Raw genomic sequence first — 14,143 nt, 5'->3', positions numbered from 1 at the left:
AGCTCTCCTCTGCTGTAGATAAGAAGTTCTCTGTAGCTTAATGGAAAGGCTGAGAAGGATGTAAATCTTTGGGTTGGAGATGCTCTCAATGTAACTTGCAGGATTAGACCAGCTGCTTGCCTTGGCCAGTAATACCAGTATTAATGCCAAAGCCTTTTAATATGGTACACACCTTATACATAAAATTGGTTGGGGAATTAGAATTGTTGCTTGCTACACTGCCTGTAGCTCATAAAAACGTAGTCTGTTTTGTGACGTGTAACCTTGGAAATCTTAGGTCATCATGAGACTGCTATGTAACTAAAATAAGTAATAAAATACCTTATAAATGTGTTTTCCTGAGATAGCAACTTACAGTTCCAGTTAACTGCTTTATAGCCTATTGTTAATCATAGGAATGAAAAGTCATGGTTTTTACTGTGGCTTGTATGAAATTTGAGGAATGTTTTGGAGGATGAAAACGCTAATTCTAGACTTTTTCAAAAGGATCCTCACAAATCTCCTCTTAAATACAAGGGAGCTGTGTTCACCCTGTCATGGGCATTCTTGCTGAGCTCCAGATGCTTCAGTCTTACCGTTTCATGGGTGTATCCAACTTGCACCAAGAGGTGCAGTGACACTCAGCCCTGCAGATAGTCCCAGTTAATCACAGAGAAAATGTTGCAGGTGTGTGCCAGTGGTTATGAGGAGCAGCTGTGAGGCTGCAGGTAACAGCTGCCCTGGAAGCTGGAAGGCAGCATTGATGCTGCACTCATGCTGCTGTGGCTGGATTGCTTTTTATTTATTTAAGCTACTTACTTTCAGTAAGGCTGCCAGTCACCCTGGCTGCCAGTAAGAGCCCTGTGGTGATTATATGCTGCAGAAATTAATGTGCTACTCTGCCTTGGTGAGCTGCTTGTGCTGGGCAGGGGGCTGGTCTTGCTTTAGCACTACAGCCATACTGACAGACAACTGCATAAATAAATACAGCCATATACATATACGTAAATGCTTTTTGTTTTGGCAGGGGAATATAAATAAAATATATATATGCAGACATATATAGAGATGCACACACATATATACATAGAGATAGATGACTAGCTATATAGATGTATATCTATATATATGTGCATACATACACATATATGCCTAGATGCATATAGACATGACTATAGCACCTCTATCTAGAGTGATACATATGTGTAGATATAGATACACATGTATAGACCTAGATAGGTGTAGCTATACCATTACATAAGTACATAGAGGGAAAAGCAAGATATACACAATATAACATTTGATACGTAGCTCTGTATAGCTATAGCTAGGTAGCTATAGAGCAAGATATATATATATATTTGTGTGTCAACTTGTGCATATACATAGGGTGTGTGTGTATATATATATATACACAGACATTTGTATATGTACAAATATGTATATCCACACACCCCTCTGAATAGCTGTATCTATACATACGTGGGTGTATACACATACACACACACATCTATATATTGAGAGATATTACACCCTCCTCCCACCCCCTCCACCCATGCACTCACCTGTCAGCAGCACAGAGCCATGTCACACATCCATCTCCCACACATGCCACCACCATGGTGCTTTAGCTAATTATCTTCAAGGCACTTTATTGCTGGCCTCTGCCCTGCAATTTGGGGCTGGCTTGCTTCAACCATGGCCCTAGCAGTGGCCCCCTCCCCACCAACAAGCTGACCAAGCACCACAACACCCATTTTAAATATTGCTTCTTTAATAATCTACATCGTGGTAGTAGCTCCAAGGGAAGATACAGCTGCCCCTGTGTCTCTCCACATCAGTAATTCCTTATTGCTGCAGACTTCTCTATCCCCTGGCTCCCGCAGGCCACGGTTAGATTTAATTCTGCTAATTATTTTAAATATAAAATGTAATGCAACTGATCCTGACATTGCTGTAGTAATAAAAAATAGAAAAGAAAAAAAAAAAAGTTTGTATCATTATTGCCAGTGTGTGCCAGTAACTGCTTTTCCCCTTACAAAAGCCTTGTTCCTCGCGCCGGTTAAGGCCAACGTCTCCCTCTCTGCTGAGGGCTGATCCCAAGCCGAAACAAAGTCAAATTATTCCTCAAGCTGAAAAAGGGGAATTTAAAAAAATGGCAAGAAAAGCCCAACAGCTTCCTACTTCAAAAACAGTTCAGTTCTTTGAAAGGGTCTGAGCAGTGCAGTAGAGAGCTACATTTACTGAAAACTTCTAGTGCTGATAAAGTTTAAAAAAAAAATTTCAACCCAAACGAACTCCAAATTAAATTAAACCAGGAGAGCCAGTTGGCAGGCCAGGAGGAGGAGGGAGGGCATCCCATGCCACTTGGGGAGCAGGCAGAAGCCCCCCTGCTCTACGGATAGGAATCAAATGAAGAAAAACAAAACAAAACAAAAAAAGAAGTATTTTTTAAAAAAATATCCAGTTTTCCAGGCCGGGTGGTGAGGAGACCCCTGCGCATGAAGGCACACCAGCGCGAAGGCAACGTGATCTGTTGAAAACCCAGCCAGCCCCCGCTAGAAGGTCACCCCGTGAGGTGGCTACGGGCCGGCGTCTCGCTCAGGCTGAAAGGAGAAGGGGGAATAAAATGAAATATCAGTCACTCGTGCTGTGAACGCACCCCACCATGTACATTTACCCCCTGGGGACCCTACCTCCCCAAGGCTGGGTTTCTGGGCCAAGGGGGGCTTCTTGAGGATGCCTCGCCTCGGGGCCGGCGCCGGCTTCGCCTCCCCCTCCTCCGCCGCCTCGTAGGCCCCGGCCAGGCCGTAGTGCTGCTTCCTCAGCTCGCCCAGGCGCACCCGCTCGCCCTCCAGACGCTTCTCCAGCTCCAGAACCTTCACCTGCACCCAAACAGCCAACTTGGTTCCTGTGCACCCTGGGGGCATGATCATCCCCCCCCCCGCCCTGCCATCCCTAGCGCCATGCTGGGGAGTGGAGGGGCAGAAGGGAACCTGCCATGTGCAGGTCCGGATCAGGACCTCAGTCTGGCCCAAAGACGGCAGCACCAAATCCACCCTCATGGATGTACCTGTGTTTCCATCTCTTCCTTCTTCAGCTTGATGAGGGACATCCCCGAAAAGTCCATGGTGTCTGTGGAGAAACATGGGGGGTCCTCGCTGAGCGCACCCCTTGCAGAGGACCCTCATGTGCCAAAGCAAAGCCAGATGGGCACCTCGGGGTGTTCGTCAGGCCAGGAAGGGATTTGGGTATTTTTTTTTCCCCCTCCCCTTTCCTTGCAAAAACCTCACCTTTCTCCTCAATCTGCTCTTGCCCTGACTTGGTGGAAGCCACCACGTTGGCTGCCATCTCATTGACGTTGCGTGAACACTCCTGGAGCCGGGCCAGGTTCCTGCTGCTCTTCTCGGCTTTCACCTGCAAAGAGCACGGGGGTGGCTATGGGTCCCTGCCACGGCACCACCACACGGGTGCTCGCTGGCTTGAGGGATCCCCCAGGCAGCCATATTCTGCGTTAGAGCAGAGACACCGAGCACACCACGTCAGAATGGTCCTTAGGCGTGAAAACCTGGGGGCAGAAAGGACAGATGGACAGATGGACACATTTATTCTTGATGATCCCATCACAGTCAGACAAGGTGACCCCTGCTGCAAGGCCCTTCAGCCCCAGGACACCAAACCAGCTCTGCTCCCACCTGAGCTGAGCACACGTGGATAAGCAGAATCAGTGAAGACAGAGCTATATTTTTTTTTAACCATGCCCTTAATTTTAAAACCATGTGCTGTAAAAAGCAGTACGGGTCCTCCTCCCCCCCCATCTGCACCCACATTTGCCCACTGAAACCTCTACCCATCACTTTCACCCACACAAATAGGAAAGGTGGCAAGGACCAAAAATCCATCATTCTCAATGCTGGCTCCTGCAATTGCTTATTTGGGGTTTCTCATTAGTTATCAACATTTTCTTTACATAATCAGCTTGACAGGAGGAAGACAGGAGGTTTTACACATCTTCATTTCCAAGGCAAGCCCTGCTAGGTGTGGGAATATTAATGCAGGTGAAGACACATGGATTAAAATCACAGACTGACTTGAAAATAGTAAGAGCTTCCCTTCCTCCCTGCTCTGGGAGGAGGCTGCAGGACTGGCTGACAGGACAGCCATGCACCACTGCCCAAAAGCATCCGTGGGACAACAGTATGGGAACAAAATGACTTAAAACTTGATGAGCTGTATGCAGATGATCTTGCTGGGATACTCACCTTGGAGGCAGCCACCAGCTGGGCCGTGCTGGCAGCAATTTCATGGGAGCAGACGATCAGTTCTTCATATTTGCCCGTATGCAGGACAACTCTGTCTGCTGACTCTCTGCGTTACAGGTCAGAAGGGAGATCATGTTAGACGTACTCACCATGCACTATGAAGCAAGTGCAGAGTATTTATCTCCTGCTATATACCCTTAGAATTCAGCATCAGACCTTGAGCCAGCAGCTTTGCCTGTAATTATTTAAAGCTCATTTACAAAGCAGGTACTCAAAGCCCAGATCCAGAAGTTTTAGATGGGTGTGAAATATCAATGGAAGCAGGATTGTATTTCTGTAATGAAGTGGATGAGATTTTTTAAGCTTTGTCCAAAAAGACGCCCACATTTCCCGCACGGGCATGGGGATTCCCTGCCCTGATCCCAACCATCCCATCCGTGACCATCTGAACAGGAACCAGGACGTGGAGTATTTGATTGTAGCAACTTTCACACTTTGCAAACAGGGAAGAACTGGCAGTCCCTATTTCAGTGACTGATTTTGTAGCCGGTGGTCCAACCCAGGCTACGATGCTCTTTAAAGTACTAGCAATAATGCTCCGTGCAGACTCAGCAGCGGGACAGTTTAGGGTACAGGCTGATGGAGAAGCATGGGCCAGCCCCGGGTGCAAGCATGCAGAGCCATGCTTGGAGAGAAGCCTCCTGCAGTAGCCGTGGGAGAGGTCGCAGGGGTACCTACACAAGCTGTGTGGCTCCCCAGCCCACCGCCTTGGAGGCAGAGATCAGACCTTCGGTCCAGCGTGAGTTCTTGGCATAAAACTCCTGAGTTGTTGCTGCCCCCTGTTGTTATGAGAATATTATGGCCTGTATTAACTTGTTTCTAATATACAATATATAAATCCACAAAAAATATCCATATAAAATATAACAATATATAAATTCATATATAAGTCATAATGCAAGGGATTGGCAGCATTTCTGTGCCCTTCAGGCCGCTCTTACTGGCCTGCTTAAATACGCATCAAGAAAACTAGCTTTGGAGACCCCAGCCAGTGAATTTGGGCTGGGTTTAAAACACACAGGTTTGGGCCATCTTCTTTAGATGGACTTTGCAAAGGTGACACCGATGTGTGCAAAGAGCACAGGGCTGGGCAGCCCAACTCCAGCAAGCGAGACTGCCAGAGTACTGCTAACATGGGAAAGCACAAAATTCAGCAGGTGTTTCTGCAAATTGTGGGAAATTGTCCTGTATATCATGTTGGTGCAGAGACGAATGTAGCGGAGGACTTACCCGGCCACTTTCTACTATCTCCTTCTGTAAGTTTGTAGATGTCGTTACAAGAAGTCTAATAGCCTGCAACGAAGCAAAACAGGTTTTGGTGTTTGATAGGGATTTTATAGAGAAGGATTAATGCTGCCAATGGTGGGAAGTTACAGTTTTGCACAGTCTTTGACACCCCAGATGATAGATTTCTGCAGTACTGACCTTCATTAGGTCCGTGCAGGAGTTCAGAATCCTGTACGGAAACAAGAGATAGTGTTCAGTGACCTCTGATGCCGCATCCAGGGAAGCAGGCTTTGGCCTCAGTTAGAAAATGGGTCTTTTTTGGAGACCAGCCAGCCTGCAGGTTACTTCTAAGCAGCCCACAAAGCAGCTGTGAACAATTGGCTTAACCATGCAAGAGAAAGGTCCACCCTTTTAATGAGAATTTCATGGTCAGCATCAGGATGATGCAGCACCAGGCTGCACACGGGGCTTTGGAGCAGAGCACAGCCCAGCAGGTTATGGGCACGGGACAGAAACCTGCCTGCGGCTGTCACATGCTGCCCCTCAAAACTTACCGCTCGTTCACTTCAAGCTTAACACCGGAGCTCTCGTTTCTGGCTTGGCTCATCATCTCCTGTTGGGAAACACAAGAGGAAGGGTTGGACGCCACGTTGCTGCGAGGGCGAGCAGGGTGGAGGAGAGATGGATGCTTTGCTGCCCCAAGGCACCAAAATGTCCCATCCTGCAGCTTCGTCTCACCTCTATGCGCCTGACGGCATCCTCAATCGCCTCTGAGGTGGAGGCCATCTCCTTCTCAACCATGTCCCCCAGCTCTTCCTGCTTGATGTCTAAGCTCTTGGGCCTCAGCTCCTGCCAGAGGAGGCAACAGCCGCCAGGAGGTTTTAGGCAGAAGGAGAGAAGGGAATATTTGTAAGGAATAACACCAAACCAAGGTATCCAACTCCTTTTTTCCCCCTAAACAAATAAAGCTGCAGGAGCAGTATTCTGCAGACCATGAGGGTGAAGGCCCATGTACCACCAAGTTGCAGCAAACATGGCACAGGGACCTCAGAGGTAAGAAACGTCTCAAATCAAGGTGACAAAACTTGATCACAGGAGCAGTTTCGGCAGGGCAGGCCTCCAGAGAGCTGACAGCCTTTGAATTAACAGCAGTTTAATGGAAAAGACTAATGGGGGCTTCATGAGAAGAAATATCTTAAAGTTGGGAAGTTTTATTCTGCAGGGATTACTGGGCTGAAAGATTTCAGCTGATCTGAGGGTGACTGTCTCCATGCAGCACCAGGAAGGGTCTTTGGCACATGAAGCTCAGATGGCTCAAGGAAAGCACCGGAACCTGTGGGTATGGGTGACCAACCACCCCAAAGTGCTCACTCCAACCCAGTATCTCCAATTTCAGTTCTGGACAATGGGGAAAGCTATGGTTTGATTTTTATTTTTTAAAAAGCTGTCCATCAAGGTGCAGCCAGAAGTCTGTGAGCAAACATCCTGCCTTGACAAATGGAGGCAATGTCCTTCTACATTAACTGCCTGCTGATTTTTCGCTTACGAAATAGCAATACTGGTAGATAACCCACCCTGCCAGATGCAGGTGGGAAGGTGGGTGCACTGGGCTCCATCTCCTACCTGGGCCAGTTGCAGGACCCCCCGCAGTGCCTGCCGCACATCCCCCAGCTTGGCATGCCCCAGCTTCTGCTTGTCCTTCAGCTCACCCAGGTAGTCCAGGCTCTGCTGCCCACAGTCCCGGCATGTCTCCATCAGCCCTGGGGTGAGGATGGGTTGGTGCTGGGCCCCTCACTGGGCAAGGGGTCCCCCTTCATCCCAGCCCTGCCACCCTCCTCTCTCTCTCCTCCCCTCGGCCACGGAGATGGTGCTGAGCATCTGTGGCATCCAGCAAATTTCTTAAAGAGCATAAATCAGATTCCAGGAGCAAAGCTATGTTCCTGGCCCAGGAAGGGGCACTGGAGAGGAGGGAATGTCAGGAAGGGGAGCATGGGGAGCTGGGGGGACCATGCTAGCCCCTGTATAGATCTGCCCGATATCCAGCCCCTGGTGGCAGCGGCTTTGGCACAGCCACCCCAAAAACAAGCCCCAAGAGCATAAACCCCCCTCCCAACACCTGCTGCATCCATGCACGGCACTCACGGTCAGCATGGTCGGTGGGAGCCAGGTGGGACGTGGCGCTGCCGTTCACAATGGTGTCGGCCATCAGGTGTGCGAAGAGGGCCAGAGCCCCCACTAGCCCTGCGGCGTCTGCTGGCGAGAGGACACAGTTAGGCGCTGCCAGCCCAGGGCACTACTGGCTGTGCCCTGGGGGCTGTAACCCACCCTCGAAGGCACCCAAGGATCAGTACAAGGACTTGGAGAGGTCAGTATTGACCCCTCCAGCTTGCAGTGTGCTCCTTGAATGAGGGCACGGGGACCCTCCAACTCCATCCCCCATGTCCTCCCATCACCAGGGCATTGCATGCTTGCCAACAGCCCCCAAGCAGCCGGGGGCTGCTGGATGTATAAAAATAAAAGCAAGGTGCAAGCAATGCCACCGGTCCCCAGCCCCAGGTACCTGCCATGGAGGCCACGTACTGCGCGTGCCCGTTCTCCAGGGCGTCTGTGGACTCCAGCGCCGCCTGCGCCCGGCTGAGCAGGTAATCTGCAACAAATTTAGCTTCATTAGCATGGTCAGGCTGCCGAGTGTCTGAATGAGCATGAGTGCTGACTGCAGGAGGTACCACTGAGTGGAAGCCAAGACAGCTCAGGTCCTCGCAGCTCTGGCCAGGCAACAGCAGTAAAATCTGAGCAAAACAGTGCTGAGAGCAGAGCTAAAAATTCAATCCTGGGAAGTCTGACCCTAACCTCCTTGGGCATGATGTTTGGTAGGAAAAAACGCCTGGGGGAAGCTGAAATGCAATGTCATCTGTCTTGGAGGGAGAAGGGACTGCGGGTTGCAGCCCCCGTGGTCACGTGGGACGTACCTGGGGAGCTGGTGCAGCGGACATGCAATGGGTCGTCCAGCTTGGCCACCGCGTCACGGAGGATGTCCTCCACCTCCCGCACCGTCTCCTGCAGGATGCCAAACTGCTCATCCAAGAGCTTCTGCTGCAGGCTCTGCTCCTGGTTGCTCTGTGGGGCGGGAGAAACAGATGAGCGGCACAACTGGGACACAAGACCCCACCATCACCAGCATATCCCTCGAGAGTCCCTTTGCAGGATTAGACCCGAGCATCCCATTATTGCTGCTGCAAGTCATATCCCACCAGCTACATCAGTGATGGCTCGGCTGAGCCCCCCTGACTGCTCAGCACCCCCCAAGCCCCCCCCAACACATCTTGCCCCAGCGAGTAGAGGGGCAGTAGGCTCTCCACCCAGCACTGTACCTTCTCCAGGAGCCTGCCCTGTAGCTCGCGGATCTCCTTTGTAGCCTTGTCCACCTCCTGGCTCCGCTGCAGCTCCTTCTCCTCGATGAGGCCACGCGTGGAGAGCACCTCGCACTCCTTCTCGCTCACTGACCGCCTCAGCACCTCCTTCTCGGCATGCAGGGCCTCAACCTGGGCACTGAGCTCCACGCCTGCCTGCCAGTGGGGCCAGGAGACCCCTTGTCACCTGGTTGCGAGCCCAACAGTTACGCAGGGGGGAGCTGAGGACATGCCCAACTCATGACACTGATGGGGTGGACCCACATTCAGCCCAATGACTGCTCCCTGGGCTGCTGTTTGCACCGCTGGCTTGGCAGTGGTGGCAGGCACGCTGTCTTGCATGACAGGGATTTGTGATGGGGATTTGGGCGCATCCTGCACCTTCGGCATTGTACCTGCTTGGCGTGGCTGAGCGAGCGCTGCACCTGGTCCAGCTCATCCCGCCGGGCGTCCAGCTCCTGCCGCAGCTGCTCCATCTGCACACTCTGGTCCTCCAGCTGCAACCACACACCCATGCTGGGGACTCAGCTGCTGCAAACGTGTTCTGGCCCCACTCAGCACCGCCACACAGCCAGGATGATGGGAACGAGCCCGGCCATGTTTTGCAGAAGAGGTTTTCAGGGTCTCCGTGCGGGAGTCTCCTGAAAGGGCTCCTTTCCCCAGAGCAGGAATTTTGGGAGCAGCCCCTAGCTTGGGCCCCGGAGAACAAAAGCACCCAAACCATCAATCTGTACCATGGCATTTTCTTGGGGGACAAAATGGCAGATTTGGGCAAGAAGGAATGACGCACGCATTAAATAACACCCTCCTGAGGAGCCAGGGCAACTCCTTCTCAGACCAGGGACGGATACCAACAACCACCCCTACCCCTTGCACCCAAATTGTGCACAGCCACCACGTTCCCCAGGCTGGGAAGGGCTCAGTGCCAGGCTGGTGGGGCCAGACTTGGGACCATGGTGGCTTACCTTCATCTCGGCCTCCCGCTTGACCTGCTCCACCTGAAACGCCAGCTGTTCCTTGACACGTGCTACCTCCTCCTGGCTCTGCTGCGTGACTGTCAGCTGCTTGGCAGTGTCGGCGTTCTGCATGGGGACACGAGGATTACTGGGCACTCCGAGGAGGGACCCTCGCCACCGCCATGCTCGTTCTGCCCAAATTCTGGCTGGAAGAGTAGTTTGGAGATGCCTTTTTCACAGCATCCAAAACACTGACCATCCGTGGACATGAATTCAAGGGGTGCCCCTCACCCGGTGCTCAGAGATCCCTGGGTGCAGGACGATGGGACCAATACGAGGTGGGGCTGGGCATGCACGAGCCACACCAGCGGTGGCTGAGGAACAAAGGCAGCAGTTGGTTCCTGCCTGGCACAGGCAGCAGCGTTACCTTCCTCAGGAGCTCGGCGTGCGTGTTGATGAGCTCACTGTGCTTCTCCTTCAGCTTCGTGTAGCGGATCTCGGTGGCATTGGCTTTCTCTGAACAGGGTGAGAAAGCGTCAGCAATCGTGGCACAGGTACCCCGCAGCCGACACACGCTGTAGGGCACCTACTTTCCGCTTCGGCGCAGAGCCTCTGGGACCTGTCGCTGTCCTGCTTTGCCCTCTGCAGCCTCTCCAGCTCATCCCGCAGCTGCTCGTTGTCCACCAGCGCCTTCTGCTTCTGCTTGCGCTGCTCCTCCACTTCACCCTCCAGGCTGTTCACCTGCGCCTTGAGCTGCATGATATACCGCTGCGCCTGCGGGACACCATCAGGCACTTGGGCACCGATACCAGCAATGACTCTGCCCTCCCCAGCATCCCTATCCAGGTGCCTGGCTGTGATTTGGGCAAAGCAGCTGTGAAATGCATAGGAAAGCTCTCCCCTCGGTCCCTGCAGCCACTCTGTCCCTGCTGCTAACAGCCGGTCTGGACAGCAAGGGACAGGTCACACATGCCCCCACCCCATCTCCATCAGGAGTCAGGTCCTGGCACTGGGAGAGGCCCCAAAACACAGTGCTGGGTGCCAGGACCCCGCTCCTACTGCATCCCATCAGGGTTTCCATGCTACAGCACCAAAACCCACCCTGCTCTCCCACATTGGCTGCTCCCCGGCCAGGCTTTACCTCCAGTTTAATCTTCTCCATCTCTGCACGGAGCATGTCCACCTCCTTCTTCAGGCTCTCAATCTGCGCATCCCTGTGGAGAAAGGCAAGTTGGTCTCATGTGGCAGCGGCCACCCCACCTCTGCCACTGCTAGACCCCCATACCTGTCGTCCCGAAAGCCGTTGGGTGGCCCGAAGGTTTGCTCAAATATATCTGAGGTCACCTGGGGAAGACAGAGGGTGCAGGGCTGAGCCAGGCTGTGGGTGCCTGTCTCCCACCGTCCCAGGGTCCCAATCCCATCCCCGTGCCCCCACCTGTGGCTCCGTGGTGGAAGCCGTACTGATTTCAATGAGGTTCTCTGGCTCCTCGTCCTCAGGGGCTTCCTCAGGTATGACAACCACTGGCTTCACATGCTCGGCCAGCGCAGATGCCCGCAAGAAGTTTGGGGGGCTCTGTGGGGACAAGTAGTCATGGTGGCATCGCCTGAGGTTTTGGGGACCACTGCAGGCAGACTGCCATGGGGAGGGAGGCAGCTATCCCCATGCTGCTGAAATGGGTCGGTGGGTCCCTCCACAGTGTCCCCAGCCCCCGAACCCATCTGTGGGGACACTCTCATCCACCCTGAACTCACAGGCTCTCTAAAGCATCATGTATGACCAAAATCCCACCATACCTCTGGCAGCCGGGGGATCTGGATGAGCCGCTTGAAATACAACATGTCGGATGCTTTCTTGAAGAAGTTTTTGAGGCTGGAGAAGAGGGAAAGAAAAACCACTTGCAGGGGAGGTGGTGGAGGGGCTTGGCAGGAGGGAGGGGACCCTGCCACCCCACCTCGGCCCCAGGTTACCTGCGAAACTGCTCATGGAAACGGTCTCGGTGGCCCTGCAGCGTGTCAGCCGGCAGACCTGCGGTAATGGAGGGGGGGACAGCCATGACTGATCCGGGGCTGCAAATTTATTCACACGCACCCAGATCCCTCCAGCCGCAAAAGTCAGCGGAGTAAAAGCCAGGTGGGAGTGGGATGGGAGCGGTCAGGACAGGAGTGGCATGTCCCCATCCCCAGTGTAGGCACCAGGGATGTGACACAGGGAGAGGTGGGCGTGAGAACCCCAAAATACCCACACAAGGCCCCTGGCACAATGCTGCCCAGCAATCCCGTGCAGGGTGCTGGCAGGCCAAGGCATATCAGTTTGACTTCATCACGGACAAGTCCTTCTAATTCTTTCGTCTGGGATGTCTATGTGGGATGGAGTGGGTCCTTAGAGCCCGGCTGGGATAGAGGGACATGGCAATGGATGCATCCACTCACGCAAGCCTGATCCCCAAGAATCCAGCCAGAAGCCAGACCCAGGAAAAGACCAGCATGGGGCACATCCCCAGAGACTCACAGGAATGCAGCTTGAACATTAACTTGACAGCATAGTGGTAGAGGTGGCTGCAGTCCTGGATGACCTGGATGAGGGGGGCCAGGCGGCACTGCACTGCCGACATCTGCGAGACTGCCATCGAGGTGTTGAGCTGCCTGAAAACTGAAGGTTTGAGCGCAGTGAGGTGCCAGCACCCTGTTTGCAGAGCCGTCCTGCTCCGGGCCACTCGGCTTGATCATTAACCACGACGGATGTGGCTTTGCTGGGACATGAGGTAAATGCCAGGGTTGCTGCCCGTCCTGTCCCACTGAGCTGGGAAAAAACCCCCTCCGAGCAAGAAAAACACCCAAAGGGACCGCAGTGGCAAAGGGAAGTGGTGCTCAGCTCTGCCCCAGGTACCCCGACCCCAAAAAGGAGGGATTTAACCCCAGGCTGATGCAAAGGCAGGACGGCTGCCCTCAGGAGCTGCCGCTGCACGACGTGGCCGGGGAAGGCCAGGGGTTTTGCTCTGCTCCATTTAATTGTGCGGGGAGCTGGGAGAGGATCCCAGGTCAGGGGACGGGCCCACTGGCACCGCAGCCTCGCCTGCCCTGGCTTGGAAACAGATCCCTTCCCTTGGCAGAAATCCAGCCAGCATATCCACTCTGGCTTCTTCCCTACTCAGCTTTAAAGTATTTATGAATATAAATTCTCTGTATAACTGGGTCAGGAGGAGAAGCGGGAGGCTGATGAGAGCCAGGGGCACAGTCTCTCCCACTGTGCCTTGTTTTCCAGGGCAGCTCTGTGTTCCTGACTCGCAACGGAGGAAGAAACCACCGCATTTTTAAGCCATCTAAAAATTCCTGGAGAAGGAAGCGAGAGAAGCAAACATGGGCAGGGGCCTCCAGCCCTCCACAGAGGTATTTCAAAAAGGGGAAATGAGTATTTAGAAAGAGGTACAGCCCCATCCTTTGCTTTGGGAGGATAGAAAGGATTTGGGTAACACATATGAATAACATGGTTGTACCAAAAAAAGAATTAAAAAAAAATATTTCAGAGCAGCACTGCTCTGAAACAACAGTCTGCATTGCTCAGGTGGGCTAAAACCAGCCACGTTCCTTAAATATTTTCCTACAACCACCTCTACAGAGCATCAACAGGGGAATCCGGCTGAGAAATGCCCTCAGAAATCTCATGGGAGGAGGAGGAACGTGAGTCTCCAACCTCAGCCTCCTGAGCTGGAACTCCATTCCCGACCAAAGAGCGAAACTATTGCTCAAGAGCCTCAGGGCAAGCGGGAGGGACCTGCCGCCTCCTCACCTGACTCCGACAGCTTCAGCTCGCAGTCCAGGTAGTCAAACAGCTCGACCGTCAGCTGGAAGCTGCCAAAAAAACCAAAACCCCATCACCTGGTGGCAGACACACCTTTGCTCTAGCTGCTCATGTTCGCTGCAGGTCCCTGTGCCGGTGAGGGCTCAGATTGACAAGAATTCGGTGGTTTTCCTCCCTGCATTTACGCTCCTCACCACTCTGGGGATGCAGGAGGAATCAGGCACCATCCAACCAATTTATAAAACACTGATGGCTGCCCTGAACAGGAGCCGTTTCGATAGCAGGACGCTGCCAGCTGGGAGGCACGGAGCCAGCAACCATGCACCGCGTGCTTTACTCCTGCCAGGACACTCACATGTTGTTCACATCTGTCCCCGCAGTCTTTTCCAGCACCTCATCTGACACTTCAAGGGCCGGAGGGAACTCGGGATGCTTTGTAAAAGGGGAAAA

The 14,143-nt window shown here is 52.9% G+C and overlaps 1 protein-coding gene across 3 annotated transcripts in view; it reads right to left on the bottom strand.

The window, feature by feature from the left end:
• Positions 1 to 1,735: 1,735 nt before the first annotated feature.
• The window catches only part of HIP1R (huntingtin interacting protein 1 related), a 37,325-nt gene continuing 24,917 nt past the window's right edge, over positions 1,736 to 14,143 (bottom strand). For 2 of the 3 annotated variants that reach the window (XM_049804950.1, XM_049804951.1), the window contains 27 exons: positions 14,049 to 14,125; positions 13,682 to 13,743; positions 12,404 to 12,544; positions 11,863 to 11,920; positions 11,689 to 11,764; positions 11,330 to 11,467; positions 11,180 to 11,238; positions 11,036 to 11,108; positions 10,485 to 10,668; positions 10,322 to 10,410; positions 9,904 to 10,020; positions 9,334 to 9,435; positions 8,900 to 9,094; positions 8,498 to 8,645; positions 8,089 to 8,175; positions 7,671 to 7,781; positions 7,152 to 7,288; positions 6,267 to 6,377; positions 6,083 to 6,141; positions 5,727 to 5,757; positions 5,532 to 5,594; positions 4,980 to 5,080; positions 4,242 to 4,347; positions 3,273 to 3,396; positions 3,053 to 3,114; positions 2,676 to 2,864; positions 1,736 to 2,585 (listed from right to left, as the gene is read on the bottom strand). In XM_049804950.1, coding sequence (XP_049660907.1) covers positions 2,562 to 2,585; positions 2,676 to 2,864; positions 3,053 to 3,114; positions 3,273 to 3,396; positions 4,242 to 4,347; positions 4,980 to 5,080; positions 5,532 to 5,594; positions 5,727 to 5,757; positions 6,083 to 6,141; positions 6,267 to 6,377; positions 7,152 to 7,288; positions 7,671 to 7,781; positions 8,089 to 8,175; positions 8,498 to 8,645; positions 8,900 to 9,094; positions 9,334 to 9,435; positions 9,904 to 10,020; positions 10,322 to 10,410; positions 10,485 to 10,668; positions 11,036 to 11,108; positions 11,180 to 11,238; positions 11,330 to 11,467; positions 11,689 to 11,764; positions 11,863 to 11,920; positions 12,404 to 12,544; positions 13,682 to 13,743; positions 14,049 to 14,125 — 2,724 coding nt within the window. In that variant the 3' untranslated portion in view covers positions 1,736 to 2,561. The remainder of the gene's footprint in view (positions 2,586 to 2,675; positions 2,865 to 3,052; positions 3,115 to 3,272; positions 3,397 to 4,241; positions 4,348 to 4,979; positions 5,081 to 5,531; positions 5,595 to 5,726; positions 5,758 to 6,082; positions 6,142 to 6,266; positions 6,378 to 7,151; positions 7,289 to 7,670; positions 7,782 to 8,088; positions 8,176 to 8,497; positions 8,646 to 8,899; positions 9,095 to 9,333; positions 9,436 to 9,903; positions 10,021 to 10,321; positions 10,411 to 10,484; positions 10,669 to 11,035; positions 11,109 to 11,179; positions 11,239 to 11,329; positions 11,468 to 11,688; positions 11,765 to 11,862; positions 11,921 to 12,403; positions 12,545 to 13,681; positions 13,744 to 14,048; positions 14,126 to 14,143) is intronic. The other variant, XM_049804953.1, reaches the window with a different exon arrangement.

The sequence above is a fragment of the Accipiter gentilis genome, chromosome 7 (assembly GCF_929443795.1).
Source record: "Accipiter gentilis chromosome 7, bAccGen1.1, whole genome shotgun sequence".
In the NCBI taxonomy this organism is placed as follows: domain Eukaryota; kingdom Metazoa; phylum Chordata; class Aves; order Accipitriformes; family Accipitridae; genus Astur; species Astur gentilis.
Note: the sequence above shows the minus strand (reverse complement) of the source record. Positions and strands in the feature narration are given on the sequence as shown.